This window comes from Synchiropus splendidus, chromosome 5, assembly GCF_027744825.2.
Source record: "Synchiropus splendidus isolate RoL2022-P1 chromosome 5, RoL_Sspl_1.0, whole genome shotgun sequence".
Lineage (NCBI taxonomy): Eukaryota > Metazoa > Chordata > Actinopteri > Syngnathiformes > Callionymidae > Synchiropus > Synchiropus splendidus.
The window spans coordinates 4,023,065-4,040,882 of record NC_071338.1 but is presented as its reverse complement, the minus strand read 5'-3'; the positions used below and the strand labels follow the sequence as shown (position 1 = coordinate 4,040,882).

The window sequence follows — 17,818 nt, the reverse complement described above, 5'->3', positions numbered from 1 at the left end:
TCTTTTTTGGAACTTGGGATCATTGCACACATAAAATAATATTTGAACTATACCACTCACTGTCTCTCCCATCGTACAGACAGCTGAACTCAGCCAGTCTAAATCCATGCTTACTCTGAGGGGAGGGTTCGAAGTGTTGAGAAAGGGTCCATCCCACAATTCTAAATTTACCACCACCACTGCCACACGAACCCAACTACCTTGCAGCCACATAGTACTTATTAACCTCAACTTCACAGAAACTTCATTTGTATTCATACTAATATTTTCAAGTTCCGTGATATCTTTTTTTGGGGACCTAGGATTTTTCAAAAAACATCATCATGCAGGCATGTGCTCGCTGTGGATTTATAGTCTATCCAGCTGAGAAGATCAACTGCATTGACCAGGTAACTACTGCAATGTCAAAATGTTACCTGTTGTTTGGCTAGTAATGTAGAAAAAGAATAATCTTTCAATCTCCTTTAATACAATGTAAATGCCTTACATGTTATATGACATTTGTGTAACGATTATATCACATGACTTCAAAATTGTTTTATTGTATACAACTGAGTCAACATTTCTTCGATTATTATAGAGAGAATGAAAAGGAGCAGAGTGAAGAACAGTTCTCATAATTTTGCCTCCTAATAGCCACTTTCCCTATTTTTCCGAACAGTGGTTGTTTGTAAGTGTGTGTAAACTTGTGTCTGTGTGAAGTCAGTTACGGTCAGGTTTGAGTCAGTTGGTTGTGTGTGACTGTCAGTCTTTTTTTTTTTTTTTTGTTTCTTTTGTCTTCTTCAGTGTGTGTGTGTGTGTGTCGCTTCAAGTGGTTGAATGAATGACTGAATGAGTGAAAACCATTCCCAGAAAATTTGCTTTTCTTTTTCTGACTTAGAATTGGCATAAAGGCTGTTTTCATTGCGACGTCTGCAAGATGGTACTGACTGCCAACAACTTTGTCAGTCACAACAAGAGACCCTACTGCTCTGTGTGAGTAGACCTGCTGTTATTTCAAATACAGCTGCATGAAAATTACTACTGAATTCCTTATTTTCTTTTTTAAATCACAACAGACACAATCCAAGAAACAACACATTCACCAGTGTTTTTGAGACCCCAGTCAACATCAATGTCAAGAAGAAGGCGTGCGTTAAGGTAAAAGGATGAAGTGAAACACTCTAAGGTCATGAATGCAAAACATCATTTTGAGAAATGAACAAATTAACATAAAAATGAGGTAAATGACCCAGAAAAGCTTCCCATTTGTACATGTTAATCTGTCAATTCCCTGACAACAAAGTCACCCAACCCCCCAAAAATAATTACAACTCAGGCACAGAAGGCAGACAACACAGCAAGATAAGGTATGGAACTTTTGAACATTAATTGTTTCACTTCATATCACTTTGTAGTGTGAAATTGCTTAAGCTATTGGATTCCGATTTTAAAATTCAGTTTTTTAATTCATTGTCCAAACTGCATTTTATTACATGGTGCAACTACGTACTATCACTATCACATATTATACCATCCATCAAATGTTAAGTTTTGGAGTCAAACAAAATTGTCTGTGAGGAGTTTAATGTAACTAATTTGAGATACGGGCAGGAAGTAATGTGAGGTGGCAAGATATTATGACATGGGAAGATAGTTTGTCACGTATCCACATTTGATGGGCAACATACACATGCAAACGTGTTCGATTCAAATGTGTCCATAGCAACTACAATTGGTACAGTAATGCCCAACATTGAAGATGGAGGTTTCCTCAAACCATTGCAGTGCTTCTTCATCTTCTGGGCTGTCAGCTTTTTCATTGATGCACAGAGATTCAGGCTCCCATAATGTCGCTGTTGGTTGAGCTATACATCCTCACTGAGCTGAATGTGCTGGCACATTTCCTTTGTCATGCCAGGCATTGCTACTGGGCCATGAACTGCCCATCTAAAGGTGCTCTGCAGCGCCACCAGCCTCTCAAGTCTAGTCTGACTTAAACTCTCTGCGAGTAGTACCAGTAATCTGAGCAAATTAGCTCAGCAAATTTATATGTATCATCTCCAGCAAAGTTGGAGACCTTTCTTCCCCATTGCTCTTTTGATATCTTCGCCAGGGAATTTTATCAACATTGTGCACACCCTGGGAGTCAGCTTGTTAATTATCCTGTTGTTGCAGAAGAGCCAAATTTGTGGACGGTAAATGTTTCATGTTTAATCAAGAGTGGTGGCAGTGTCCCAATGACATTCCTCTGCACAAAGCATCTCTGGCCAGCTCCATCTAGCAAACAGAGAACCATCTTCCTGCTTGTGGGTCTTCCAACCCAAGCTTTGACAGTCTATAGTAACACAGTGTTCTTATTATCAGGCTTTCTCTTTTGGTCATGAGGAACCAGTAAAGGTACCTTGTTTTTCTCACAAGTGCGCAGACTGGGTCGTATGCTTTCATTATTCAATTCTCAACACTGAACCTAATTTACACTAAGCACCTTCCACTTATTATAATCATCATCATCCCCTCTGTGGCGGCTGTACTCAAGAGCAATATCATCTGGTATCATCTGGAGTAGCACAGCATAAGTACTTGTTTGACACCACTCCCAGCGATTCTAGACTGACAATAAAATTTGATATTTCGGCAGACGTGTGTGTTTACTATGAGATCTTTCCTCCCAAACCTCCTGTGCAGTATACCAGGGGTTGGACGAAATGGGTAGCTCATGATTCGATACTGTGGTGATATTAGTCCCACAATAACGATGATATCATGATGCACAATATCGGCGATATCTGATATACTGTGAAAATTTTCATCAACGATACATCGTGCTATGTGTCACTGAAAAAGAAAAAATATACCCATGAAGAGGAAAGCATCATTAATAATACAATAATGCATGACCTCCATTTATTCAAAAGTTTGAATAAACAAGCTCCGAATCAAAGCACGCGTGTCGCTGTTTCCTAAGTAATGCCACTCAAGTTAGCTAAGGCAATGATATAGTAACCTACTGTACATCTATTCACTCGTCGGAAATTGATTTTCGTGTTTCCCTCCACTGGTGTTTATCACGTACCAGTAGAAAACGCGAAAGGCAGAGCAGTTTCATGACCCTCACCGGCCAATGTATTTCAAGATGGACCGTGACTATGGCGCATCAATGATGACATATGCTTCCAAGTCAACAAGCATACTAGAATACATTTGTGAACGGGAAATACAGATTTCAAATTTTAGTAACTACAAATGCTGTGTAATCCACAACATGTGTCAGTGTATTATTTCTCAATTTTTTCCCCTAACTCTAGTGTAGTCTCGTATAACTAGTATAACCCCTAGTATAACCCCTGCAGCATCATAGTTACTGTCAGTCATTGTGACTCCCACTATTGCCTTCGTAGCCTCAGTTGGGATACTGTATTTTTTTAATGGACTGGAGCTCATTACTTACCATTACCACCATCACACCGATGACATCTCTATACTCCTCTGCAAGTTTAATGTTGACGTCCAGCAAAGCGCGTTCCTTCATAATGCTGCCCAGCTCATGTAAACTTCCTTGGATGACAGCACAGCCAGCATCTCCTGCACACGTTTGACGTCCAGGTCACCCTTCAATAGTTCAGCAGTGATCTCATTTATGAGCTTTGTGATAGAACTCCGTTTTTGCTTATCAGCAAGTGTCCCACCGTCCAGTTGCCTCTCAAAATCTGTCTTCGTCAGCCATTGTCTCCAGCCTCTCAGGTTACGGTTACCACAAATTGTAGCAGAATCAGTTCCTGATTAATCGAAAAACAAAGCAAGACCGTTTTTCCATACCCACTCATGGGTAACAAAGTCCCACTACAACAAACTCCATATCAATCAAATTGAATTATTAACACACCTTTTAAACATACCTATTAAACATACCTTTGTACTGCTCTGCGGAGGACAGTTCCTTAGCTCAGTACCACTAATAGTTAACAATGACAATGATCCCAGGCATGATTTCAGAGTGGTCCCTCACTATCCTGATACAAGAATGTGCCATTAGAAAGTCACACTGGAAATGCTGCTGCTTCACTGCAAGATATGAATATGTAAAACTTATGTTGTGGCAAAAGCAAGAGCAGGCGATGAGACGGCAAACTTCCAACAACTTTATTTACTCCAAACAGAACTCACTCCCCTCCCCTCACAGTCAATATATATATCACCACGCCCCATACCCATAAACCATCTGGGTGAGAGAACACACCCCTTAATGTACACCACACAGCCCCCCCCCGAACACCCAGAGGGAAAGATCAATCCCTCTTTGGAGGCTTAATGAGTCTTCCAAAACGGTTACGCCACCCAACCTCTGGAACCACTGGGGGGCGACAGGCAGGAGAGACGTCATCTGAACACGGCTCCCGACCAGGACATTCAACTGGAGGAGACAGAACAGTGGCTTTAGAAGGGGGACGACCTCTTCGGGGAACCCGGGCCGGTAAAACCTCCTCCCCTGCCAGAAAATGAGCCGGCTTGATTCTGTCTAAAGACACGCGCTCTCTACGCCCGCCCATGTCCAGCACGTAACTCTTAGACCCCGCCTCCAGTACCCTAAAGGGGCCATCATAAGGGGGTTGGAGGGGTGACCTGTGAGCGTCGTGGCGCACCAATGTGGCAAAAGCAAGAGCAGGCGATGAGACGGCAAACTTCCAACAACTTTATTTACTCCAAACAGAACTCACTCCCCTCCCCTCACAGTCAATATATATATCACCACGCCCCATACCCATAAACCATCTGGGTGAGAGAACACACCCCTTAATGTACACCACAATGTCACTAAAATAATTCATGATAGCTTAGCTTGTGCCAAATATCTTGGGAGTGGGAAGACATCCAATTGAGTTTTCAACAGCTTTTAGAGCAAAGTCACATTCCCTATGTTCCAGATCGATCGGACCAATAGATGTCTACTGCTAACTGGTAGATTGGTTCTGAGAAATGGTGACGACAATTTGCAATAAACAGTATCACATTGGGCCAACAAGCATTGGTCCCATCACTCTCTATAGTAAATTTAATTATGGTGACCTAAACATTTGCCATGATTCTTTGCAGTCCAGTCAACCAACCACAGTGGTTGATCGCTACAACAAGGTTCCGCCTGCTCAACCGGTCAACTGAATAGCGCAGCAGTCCAGGAAAAAATAAAGAGAAGCGTGATGAAGAATGCATATGAACCAAAGCAGTGCATAAATTGGACTGAAGTCAGGGCAACTGAGCTTAATTGTCAGCATATTTTGACCTCAGATGTCAGAGAGTCTTTCAAAACGACAGATGCATTCGTCAAATGAGCCAAATATGGCTCGCGATCTATAAGTTCTCAACTCATGCCTTTGAGCAAGTAACTCCATCTGAACAACCATTTACAATATGAATATTACTATTATCCTTCCACACTAAAGCTGTACTTTGTGGGTGAGCACTTCTCTTAAATGCATCTCTCATTTGCTGGAAAGTATAGGCTGTAACGATAGAGGAGAGGTTTGAGGAGAGGATAAGTTAGTTGATTCTTAGCTGTAGATAGCTGTCGAGAAATAACGTAAGGAATAAATATGGATCAACAGTAATGCATGGGAACACAAATGTTTACAAACCTTAAATAAAGGCACTATATAAACATCACACAATGTAATAAAATGCATCTTCTATGTGTTACGAGATAATAATGAATTAATGTTTATTTCAATACTTTATTTACTTACTTTAATACATAGCAGTCTTGTGTTACAAGTTATATGACATTTGTGTAAGCAATATATCACATGGTCTCTTAGTGGCTACATTGCATCTACACAGTTTCATTCGATGGAAGTCATACGTTGACGTATGGGCAAAACTGCTCCTTGTCAGATTGTGACGAGGCTCCAAGTCACATTGTGACTTCCCTGTGAGATTGTGTTGAAAAAAGACGGAGGCTGGGGTAAGGTAAGCCGTGGAATGGCCCTCTGTCTGTCTGTGAGCATGTTACAATACCATTTACAGTCATTTCAACTCATCAAAAGTCTGGTCACACATATTTTCTAGCTCATTGTGTTATCTTGAACTTCATTATTCCACTTTAAATTGCATTGTGTATTTGTGTAAAGTTACAAAGCTGGACCTGGACATTCATTCCATTTCCACTGCATGCAAACCCCACCCAGAAAGGTCCAGAGCTGGGTTCAAACCCTTAACCTTTTTTGCTGAGGTTCAGGGTTGCACTGTGCTGCCCCTTTCCCCAATGTGAGAAGAATAAAGGCCATCTTATCTAACTAATCATTCACAACCACCATAACGGAATGAATATCTGTAGGAAACCCTGAATTATATATGTCTGTGACTTCGGAGTAATATATGAAAGCCAAGTGTATGAATAGATTTTAATGAATAAAAACAGCACATTTCTGCACAGGTGGATATTTTTGCTGTCTTTGTCTGACCAACGAGGATCTGTTATGGCTGGGACTTAATTGTAACTGTTTGTGTCACCCACGAAAACCATGATTGTGCACTGAATAATGTAGTTTTCCCACCGCACAAGACTAATTAATGGCATATAAAACTGTCCTAATTAATGCATGGTAGGTCTTGTTTAAATGCGTGTGTGTGTGTGTGTGTGTGTGTGCGCGCGCTTCAGAACACAAAAAAAGAAATGTGGAACCACCAAGGCCTCATTTATTTCTCTCCTTGGCCAGAGCACCTGCTGCAGTCCATCTAAGTCCGTCTGCCTATATCCAGACCACATATTGCTCATTACAGTGAACTGGGAACCTGTTGATATATGATCTAAGGACTGATGTCACCTTAAACAGAATAGGGCACTGATGGTTTGACATTGTCTGTTCTTCCGTGTGTGTGTGTCCTTGTATAGCTACTCTAGCTACTCTTGTGGGACCAATTCTTGGAAACACACATACTTGTGATGACCTCGTGTATTTGTGGGAAGCTTTTGCCGGACCCAAGTTTAAGCCTCATTCTGTGATTGTAATGCTACATCCTTAAACCAAAAAATCATATTTTCTTATCGTCTTGTGAGGACTAATGATTAAAGTGACCCTGGAAAAATCCACAGATCTACAGATCAGTGTCATCGCGAATTGCAACATGGTTCTTATCAGGTTAAAAGGTTATCATTGTGGATTTTTCTGACTACAATAAAGATCTTGAAGAGAGAATCGTCTTCTACTAATATTTACTGAAAAATTTATGCAAAGAGAGTGAGAGTGATACAGTTCCATAGTATGAAGTTAACACTCTCACTGACAATAACAATAATTTTCCATGACATTATGTACTCACCGCAGACATTGACAAAGACCATGGACCATTACACGTTTGACTTCTTGATGGCACGTAATTGTATTAGACCGTCTTTACTTCTTCCTGAGGAGTTGTTACAGCAGTGTTTATTTATCACAGAGTCTAGTCATAGTCAAGCTAAATGTTTACATGCAGGCTTAATCAAGCTATTAACCACATTATCCAAGTAGACTATTGTGACAGACGTGTTAGCAGGACCAGCGCAGTAATTCAGTTTTCTGGGCTGTCATGTAACCGTGGACACTGGCGCATGGTATTTAGACTGCCATGACGACAGTGAAATGGAATTGAGCAACACAGATTATCTCTGCTGCTATTATAGGCGAGATACTAGCTGCAGTCTGTTTGTCTGTGTATGCTTCAGGACACGAAAATAAAACATGAGGTAACACCATGCTCTCATTCCTTCCCCTCCTTGGCCAGACCACCTGCTGCAGTCCATCGGTCACTGCTTATATTAGTTATGAACCAGACATATCATTGGTCACTGCAGTCAATTCTATATGTATATATATATATATATATATATATATATATATATATATATATATATATATATATATATATATATATATATATATATATACATATAGATGGGATCACACTCTGTATTCCAGGTAAAAACAAAACTTTTATCACACAACTAGCTGTGTTGATTGGCCAAAACAAAAAACAAACCGAACCGAAAACTATGGAAAACCAAGAGCAGATAAATCTACTTCTTCAATGAACTGATGCAGCATACCAATCACAACACAGCCAATGGTATCTCCAACAATGAACAGCACATATAAAAGAACATAATGTGACCTAACACGATATCAGGTGGCCTGAAATGTAGATCAACCTGAACTTAGACATTCACATCCATATTGGTATAGTGCAAAAAACACAAAACTTTTAACAAGGAAAATCTCTGCTGCTTTCTTAACTGAATTAGGCTTAATTTTGCTTCACTTTCAGCCAGTTGCTGAGACATACAAGCTTATTTACATATTCTGGAGTCAATGCTGCCCTTTTCTTTTGGACAATGTGGCCTGAGAGTGAAAACAGACACTCTCAGGGCACTGTATTAGGCGCGGTTGACAGGTGTTTCTGAGCTATACCTGCACGCATGTTGTGTGTGTAGCTGTTCTGACCACCACTTTATTGGACAGTTCCCAAACTGTATTTTTGGCTCTGCTCTGAAGCGAACCCGAGTCGGGTTTTGATCCCGGCTGGAGAGCTGCAACTTGTCTCTGCAAACTCTCTGTGGGGGGTGAGCTTCTCGCCTCATGCAACTCTGCGCTACATCTCGGAAACTACATGTACAGCGCGACTCCACACAGACATGTGAAGGGTCTGATCACTGTTTGGGCGGACAACATCGTTCAAAAACAACTTCGCAACATTCCTGAACACTGAAGTATGCAGCCGGGAGCTGCGGGAGACTGGTGCTATGGAGGTGCGCAGCAGACCGGCACTCGCGATATGTTCAGGTGTTTGATAACTTTATCGTGCTGACCTGACCACCTGACATTATTGACAGATTTGCTTAAATGAAAAATACTGCTCTCTAACCATCCAAAGCAAATAGCGAAACTTTAACCAGGACTTTAACGTATTAGTTTTACTGCCAATATAACCCTCTAAACCTTGTGAAGACAGGCCATACATACACACACAGACACAAACACACGCAGGCACAATGACAAACACTGTGCATACTGAACCACTAAGGAGAGAGGGCGAAAAAATGTACTTGCCTTCATAGCTCAAGTAAGTGCTCCAGCTGCTCCAGTTTAGAAAGCTTTTATAGCGTCAACATCACAATGCTATGTCTGTGCAGAATTCGTCCAGGTGGAGACATCCTTAATCGGTGATTCCTCCTGGTGTCAGTGTGCAGTTTTTTGTGTTCTTAAATCACAAGCATTTAATGAGCTGTGTTCCAGTTTTTGCCCCGGACGTTTTCAAAGCTGTAGTCTTTTCGGGCAACAGTGTTAGTCTGTTGCAATATGTGAGCCATGCAGGGTAGATAATAATGTAATAATGTAATCATGTTACGAACACTGTCTGTTCCCAGTGTGGATAATTTATCACTTACTTCCTACACCTTGGCAAAATCGCGAATTTCCTGTGCAGGTGTCTCAGCCGTTAATCGCCCAATGGTCACTGGTGAAGGCGACGTAAACAGCTTTGTCAAACATGCTCATTATGTTCTTTCGGCATCGAATATTGAATGAATGCAACTTACAACTGTGACCCTCAACGGTAGTTCAAATTAACTGTCCCTCCATGCCAATCATAAGACATGCTTGAGTCCAAGCATCCTCTAGAATGTTTATGGGCCGACAATCGCCAGCAACCCAAACCGCCAAAGCACTCGTGATTTTCTTCCTGAACAGATGTTGTGATTGACAGACTTCCGCTGTTTCGCTTGCAAATGATATTTTAGCGTGGAAGTAGTGCGATGGTAGTGGAACTCATCCTTACATAGTGTGCATGCAACTTTAGAGCATTCTGTTGTTCTGGAACTCAGCGTTTCGAAAAAAAAAAAAAAAAAAAATCATCCAACAATCTTCTTCCGACGTTCTCCTTTGCATCCGTTCTGGTGTAAGCGCTAGTAGATTACACGCGAAGCCGAGACCCGGTTGTCCAAGGGTTTCCGGCTTTGGTGTCAAATGTCACTCATGTACAGTAATATAAATTACATTACCACTGTTTAATTATTTTATTGAGTAAATCACAGTCTCATTAATCCCATATGTTGGCCAAGAAGAAATACGAGGACAACATTTAACTTTTGGGTTTATCTATTAGAGCCATAAAGGATTTTAATTTTAATCATAAAATAGAAATAAAGATATAAATAACACAATCCTTGGACATAACAATTTCACTAATTGGAAACCTAAATACTGAACAATAATTCTAAACCTAGTGGTAGCATAATTTCCCCTGCAAATAAAAACAACATGATACCACATGTATATATAAACTGACAACCTAATTAAATTCCTCTGAATGGCTTTCAATACTGTGCTCCTTGGAGTTCAGTCAAAATCCTCCTTTAACATACTACAAAACTTAAACACGACGTCTGACAAAAGCAAATATCACAGTCAAATATACACAAATACATACACTGACAACATGACAAAAGCACACAACATTGTAATAACCCGCAGACACTGACATCTCAGTATAACTTTCCTAAGACCAACTGAACAAATGAAATATTTCCCATAAAACATGAAACAAGACACATCGTGTACATATGAAACGCTTTCATGGGTTATTGATTATGGTTTGCTAACAATTATAACCAATTGGAAGATGGTCATCTTCGCTCAAGTTACAAAGTCGGGGGGCTTGAAGGTGATGCAAAATGACACAACACACATACACAAAACACAAGGTGACATCATTGTGCAACTCTCATAAGGAGACAATAACATTAACACATTACACCTTTTCCCAACTGGTTACACATATATTAACATGTGACTGCCTTCAAGAGACATAACGACTGCCTTCAAGAGACTTTTACGTCCAACTGTATGCTGATGCCCTCTGTCGATTGACAAACCAAGAAGCAACACGATCAGTGTGTGATCAGTATGGAAGAGATCGCTTTGGTGAAGGAAACTTTCAGATAAGTAACATGCATGCATCTTTAGTGTAATTGTGCACTGACAAAATTAAATTGGCTGTCTCATGTAATTTATTCACAGCCAGACATATATCTGACAATTTGTTTCCCTGAATTTAAAACCTTGATTTTAGCAAACCAAAAGCAACATTTAATCGTATTGTTTTATTTTCTGTTGTGAGGTGTGTGTGTTTTTGTTGGGATCACAACTTCAGGGCGCTCTCGGACTTGATTCAACATTATGTGCGACAGCCACTGAGTGGCCTTTTCTTCCTATTTAATCTATTGAACTTAGCATGGATGTATGTTACTTCCCCCAACGTTTCCTGCTCCGAAAGTGATCCTACTCAGACTGTTACCACTCTGACTGTGTTCTGACTCGGTTTATGAATCAAAGCATTTGGTTGGTGCATCTGCGCACATATATATATATTCTTTCATTGGCGCTCTGTAGAACAAGCAAGAAAGTGAAATACCAAACAAATGGTGCTTAACGCAAACTCTGTGTGCGGCCATGTACACATTTGTGAGCAGCTTTTAAGACCATGAGACCAACTTACAAGCTGCATATTAAAAAAAAAAAACCATATTGTTTAAAAAGCAATCACTTCACACAATCACACACAGAAGTACAAGGAAGGTCAGAAGGAGCTAATCTGTGTCTTTGTTTGTCACGGGCGATGGTTCCCAGACTGGGATTTGCTGTCGTATGCCAGTGATGCCAGGGTGAAGGCTTTGATTTTAACTGATGAAAAAATACACAGGTCACAGTCTGTGGTGCCAGCTCACATTGCCAAAAAATAACAGTGACAAGCTGCCCTTCCGTGTTCAGTTGTGTAAATTGCGCACATCAGTTGATATACCTGTGGATGAAATACTAGTTACCTCTCTACCCCTGGACAAATTAGGTGAAATTGCATCATTTCCCATGGCACGCCTGACAGTCACTAGTGTGCTGTTGCACACCGGTTGAAAAACACTACATTAGAATATCTCCTTTGACGACCTCAGGTTCTGCAAAAAAAACATTATTAGCAGTGATTGCTTCAGCATGAGCTCTCACAAGGTCATTCAAAACTTCTTGAGAGTGCGCAAACATTTAGTTTGGTGTTGGCTTGAACTGGCAGAGTAAGTGGCACAGGAGAAGGTTCAGCAAGTGCAACTTATTGTGACGGAAATCATTCTTCACTTAAAGTTTCAAATTGTGACTGATTGAGTGTAAAGACTTACAGTCTTGCATGTCTTATATTGTACTTCTTCTAGTCATCCCAATTCTACCCTTTTGCAACAAACTTAATTTTCTATCTGCACCTTCTGCTGTAAACTGTTCTCTTTTCAGTTTTCTTTTCTTCAATCTCCCTCTCCTTAGCTTCTCTCTCAGCCTTTAAGATGTTCTCCTCCTCAAGTCTTTGAATTTCTTCTTGTTGAGTATCCATCATCTCTATCACTTATTGTGTTGCCACAACTTCAGTTGCTTCTTGCTTAGCACTCAGTGGCAGGATAGATGAAGGTCTGAATATCTTAGATGATATGCTGGAGTTGTTGGTTTGATGCGGGGAGTCACTGGACACTGAGCTGTCACACACTAACTTGGAATCACGCCAACACTTCTGTTTACAATTTTTGTGAATGCCTGGCATGTGTCATCCTTTCTCTGAATGTTCGGAACTTGAGATTGCTCACATTTTGAGGTATCTGTCATCAGTTCCATCCTTATTCTTAAAAAAAAAAAAATCGGTCCGTTAATGTGATCTTTCCATCTTCCGTATATGGTGCAGATGAAGGTTGGCCTGGAATTATCGTGCATGTTATTTTGCTTATTTTTGTGTTTTGACGGAGCATCCTCGTGTTCTTACTCACAGGATCAGTTGATGAGTATCAGGGCTATGACTCCGCCTGACTTACTACCAGTATTTTTGGTGTCAGTTTTGGAGTTAATTCACCTTTTGGCTGGGCGGAAGAGAGAGTGGAGGAGAGGGAAACGTGCCGGTGCTCCCCGGGATAATTCTCTCTCTGTCCGCTTGCTCAGCAATAAGATGGATGAACTGGTGCTGATGTTGAGAAGGAACAGGGACTTTTCCTCCTCTTGTGTTTTGTGTTTCATGGAGACATGGTTGAGGATTCTTATCCCGGACACTGAGCTTCATTTGGAGGGATTCCAGCTTCACCGTGCGGACCAGGTTCCAGAGCTCACCGGCAAAACCAAAGGTGGAGGAGTGTGTTTCTACATCAATGGTCGTTGGTGTACGCACGTGACAGTGATTTTTCAACACTGCTCTCCCTCTCTGGAATGTCTTATATGAAGTCTTATATGAATGTTGTATATGAAGCTGAACGGGTGCGCAGATCGGGTCCTGCATGTGGAGCAAACTTTCCCGGACTCTTCTGTGATAGTGCTTGGTGACTCCAACAAGGCGAATCTGAGAGAGGAGCTTCCCACGTACAGGCAAGTTGTAAAATGCCCCACCACAGAGCAGAGCGTGCTAGATCACTGCTACATATTGCTGCACAACTCTCATACCGCCCTCCCTCGAGCTGCACTGGGACTCTCTGACCACTTGATGGTTCATCTTGTTCTGACATACAAGCAGAAGCTGAAGCTTGCAAAGCCTGTTGTGAGGAGCATGAAGATCTGGACGGGTGATGCTGTAGAGGAGCTGCAGACTTGTATGTAGACCACAGACTGGGAGGTGTTCAGTGCTGCTGCCAATAATCTGGATTACAGCCACTGTGACTTCACAATCCGGTCTCAAGGCAATTCGTTCATGTAGTCACTAATATTTAATCTATTGCATCGCGCATGGGGTCACGAAAAACACACTTTTTTTTCGTTCTGAGGAACACGAAAAAAATGAATGGAGCTCCAATTGTGACTCATTCACATGCTACAACGTTGTACCGCTGGAATTTATTTGAGCTTCTCCGACCCCTGTTACAACATTACAGCCACATGAGTCACTAATTTCAACATTTTGACTTCGATTTTGGTTCTTATACAGACTCCTGTCCCCCAGTGCTCTCTGCTCTGCTTCCTGACAAATTCATTGAAAAAATGAGGGCAGAGGCATAATATGTACGTGCATTTTATTGGCTTAAATTTGTCTGAATCAGTTTAGTGAATGTGCCACATTTTCGTGGAACAAAATGAAACTTGCAAAACTTGCCGTGCATGCATGCGCGTGCATGCACATACGATCAATTCATTTTTAAACGGGCATTGCCATCGGCTACTAAGGTACCGCGTCATCAAGGACCTCAGGGACAGACAGACCAGCGGACCAACTTCTGAGAAGGTGAGTTGTGGTACCTGCTGTTAATATAAATGATTTTAGTGCTCCAGTACGGATGATTGAACTTTGTTGTTTGTTCGTGCCTGTTAAGCGTTAAGTTTTTTAAGTTTTTTTTTTGTTTTTGCTTAGGCCGGTCCTCACTTCTTCAAGTCTCATTTTGAAGGGAAATAGCTTAAGAAAACTTGGTTATTACGGTACGATTTTAGCAAAAATAATGGTGGTTTAGTAAAGGATTGGAGGCTGGGAAAAGCGTTACGTCATTGATGGTCCTCACTGAGGTAGAAAGACTAACGTGTATGTGTGAGTATGCGTGTGTTTATTTATACACGGTCTAGTTCAGGGCTTTTTGATCGCAGGGCCCACTTTTTCCAGAACAAATGGGACCGGGGCAAATTCAAGTAATAGAACTGATTCATTACTCTTGATTTCATTTGTGATCAATTACCATATTGAATCTACTTACACGTAAATAAACCAAAACCTTGTGAAATGACATGAAACCATGAGATCATTGCTACGATATGTCATAGAAAGGTCCAACCAGCAGCAGAACCAGGTCCAAGTCATGTTCATCAAATTTACAAAAAAATTACACCTGATGCAAACTGTTGAGAAAATTGGAAAAACTGAATAAAATTCTGAATAAAATAAATATTATAAAACCATGTCTGAATGTCATAAAATAGAAACAATATATTTAATTGAAATTCCAAAGAAGATATCAGTGAAGTGTAAATGAAAGTATCGCCATAAAATGTTCTAATTAATTTTCAAAACTGATTCAACAGGTGCTTTCATGAACATTTTTTACTGTTGGAGGGGGTGGCATCACTTTATCATTTTTTTAGGAACTTCTCCATAGTTATTAACTACCACAGACTTGCAGCTGTCAAGTCAATTCAGCATCACTGTCACCATAGGAGGCTAATGTATTAAAACTGAGCGTCTTGCGTCCCTCGCGGCCCAACCATGGTTAAGAATCACTTGTCTGTGGTGTTTACACTGTGGATATTTACAGCAAGGTACAGATAAGGTCAGGATTTACACTGGTCTTTGTAGTTCAAGAGGAAGCTTCCCAGAGGTCCTACGAGATGAACCATGCCAGGGCCACTATAAGGACAGAAAGTGGTGAGGTATGCAGCAGGAGTTAGGGAAGGTTTCAAGTGGATCCTAAGCTCACACCGGGAATGATGAGAATGGTGAATGGTGAGATCTTCTTTGGAGTTCCAATAAAATATATTATTTCTGTTTTATGATACGTTATAGCATGTGAATGAGCCGCAATTGGGGCCCCATTCATTCTTTTTGTGTTCCTCAGAAAGTAAAAAAGGCGTTTTTCGTGACCCCATGCAAGATTCAATAGATTAAACGTTCGTGACCACATGAACAAATAGCCTTGAGACCAGGTTGGACTTCATGGATCAGCTACTGTGGAGAGAGCACCTGTTGAATCAGTTTTGAAAATTGTTATTAACATTTTATGGCGATACTTTAATTTATACTTTACTAATATATTCTTTGGAGTTTCAATCAAATAAACTATTTCTATTTGATGATATTCAGACATGGTTTTCTTATATTTATTTTATTCAGTTTTTTTCCAGTTATCTCAACAGTTTGCATCAAGTGTATTTTTTTTTAATAAATTTGATGAACATGACTTGCACCTGGTTCTGCTGCTGTTTGGACCGTTCTATGACATATCTTAGCAATGATCTCATGGTTTCATGTCATTTCACAAGGTTTTGGTTTGTTTACGTGTAAGTAGGTTCCATATGGTTATTGATCATAAATAAAATCAACAGTAATGAATAAGTTCTATTCTTCAGCATCCATCTGGGAAAAGTGGGTGCAGAATCGAAAGAACCACTGAACTAGACCGTGTATAAATAAACACATGCATACACACACATACACATTACTCTTTCTGGTGGTTAACCTCTATCTTGCTAAAATCATATCATAGTTATTTCCCTTCAAAATGAGGCTTGAAGAAGTGAGTACCAGCCTAAGCAAAAACAAAAACAAAAACTCTCAAAAAACATATATAAAATATCAAAAAATATAATACATACATACATACACACACACACACACACACACACACACACACACACACACACACACACACACACACACATATATATATATATATATATATATATATATATATATATATACATATATATATATATAAAACATAACGCTTAACAAGCACAACACAAAACTGAAACCAGGGTTACACGACACAAATTCAAAGTTCGACAAGCGTACTGGAGCACTAAAATCATTTATATTAATATCGGGCAGTGCAACTTACCTGTTCAGAAGTTGGTCCGCTGGTCTATCTGTCCCTGGGGTCCTTGAAGCACTACCTTAGTAGCCGATGACAATGCCTGTTTAAAAATGAATTGACCGTGTGTGTGTGCATGCATGCAAGGTGAAAAAGTTTAATTTATTTCCACGAAAATGTGACACATTCACTAAGCTGATTCAGACAAATTAAAACCAATAAAATGCATATGCATATTATGATTCTGCTCTCTTTTTTACCGTGAATTTGGAATTTGTCAGGAAACAGAGCAGGGAACAGGAGTCTGAATGAGAACCAAAATTGAAGTCAAACTGCTGAAATTAGTGACTCGTGTGGCTGTAATGTTGTGACAAGGGTCAGAGAAGCTCAAATACATTGCTGCAGTATGTTTTAGCATGTGAATGAGCCACAATTGGAGCGCCATTCATTTTTTTGCACTGATTCAATAGATTAAATATTCTTGTGTCTTGTGACCGGGCTGGACTTCATGGATCAGCTACTGTGGAGAGTGCATAGTTCGATTATGCAAATGCTAAACCATGGTTCAGAGCAAAACTCAGACACATTAAACGGGCTGCCTCCTTCTCTCCTCTCTGACGTTTGTGGTCATGAAGTCCTTTGAGCGCCTGGTTTTATCCCATCCGAAATCCATCATTGCTCCCCTCCTGGCCTCAATGCAGTTTGCCTACAGAGCCAACAGATCTGCAGACGATGCGGCTAACCAGGCCCTTCATTTCATTCTGGAGCATCTGGACTCCCTGGGAAATTACACCAGGATCCTATATGTGGACTTCAGCTCTGCTTTTAACACAATTCTTGCTTGAAGACAAGCTTCGCCAGCTCAACGTGCCTGACTCCCTCTCCAGGTGGATTCTGGACTTCCAACATCGGGTCTCTTCAGGGCTGAGTTGTCGCTTCATGGATCTCAGATGGAGATGAGTCGGCTTACAGGAGGGCGGTGGACCAGCTGGTGTCCTGGTGCAGCCACAACAATCTGGAGCTGAACGGCCAGAAGACAATGGAGATGATCATGGACAGGGCAATCAGAGTTTCTTCGTCCCCTCTCATGTTGGCTGGTTCCCCATTCCCATTGTGGACTCCTTCTTCTTGGGAACCACCATCACCAAGGACCTCAAATGGGAACTGATCATCAGATCCCTCATCAGGAAGGCCCAGCAGGGAATGCTATTCTTGCGGCAGTTCCAAAAACTACGACTGCCGACGAAGTTGCTGGTAGAGTTCTACACAGCCACCATCGAGTCCATC

The 17,818-nt window shown here is 40.8% G+C and overlaps 1 protein-coding gene across 2 annotated transcripts in view; it reads left to right on the top strand.

Moving 5' to 3' along the window:
* The first annotated feature begins 224 nt into the window (after positions 1-224).
* The window catches only part of nrap (nebulin-related anchoring protein), a 117,599-nt gene continuing 100,005 nt past the window's right edge, over positions 225-17,818 (top strand). For both annotated transcript variants that reach the window (XM_053866619.1, XM_053866618.1), the window contains exons 1-3: positions 225-389; positions 881-975; positions 1,059-1,140. In XM_053866619.1, coding sequence (XP_053722594.1) covers positions 324-389; positions 881-975; positions 1,059-1,140 — 243 coding nt within the window. In that variant the 5' untranslated portion in view covers positions 225-323. The remainder of the gene's footprint in view (positions 390-880; positions 976-1,058; positions 1,141-17,818) is intronic.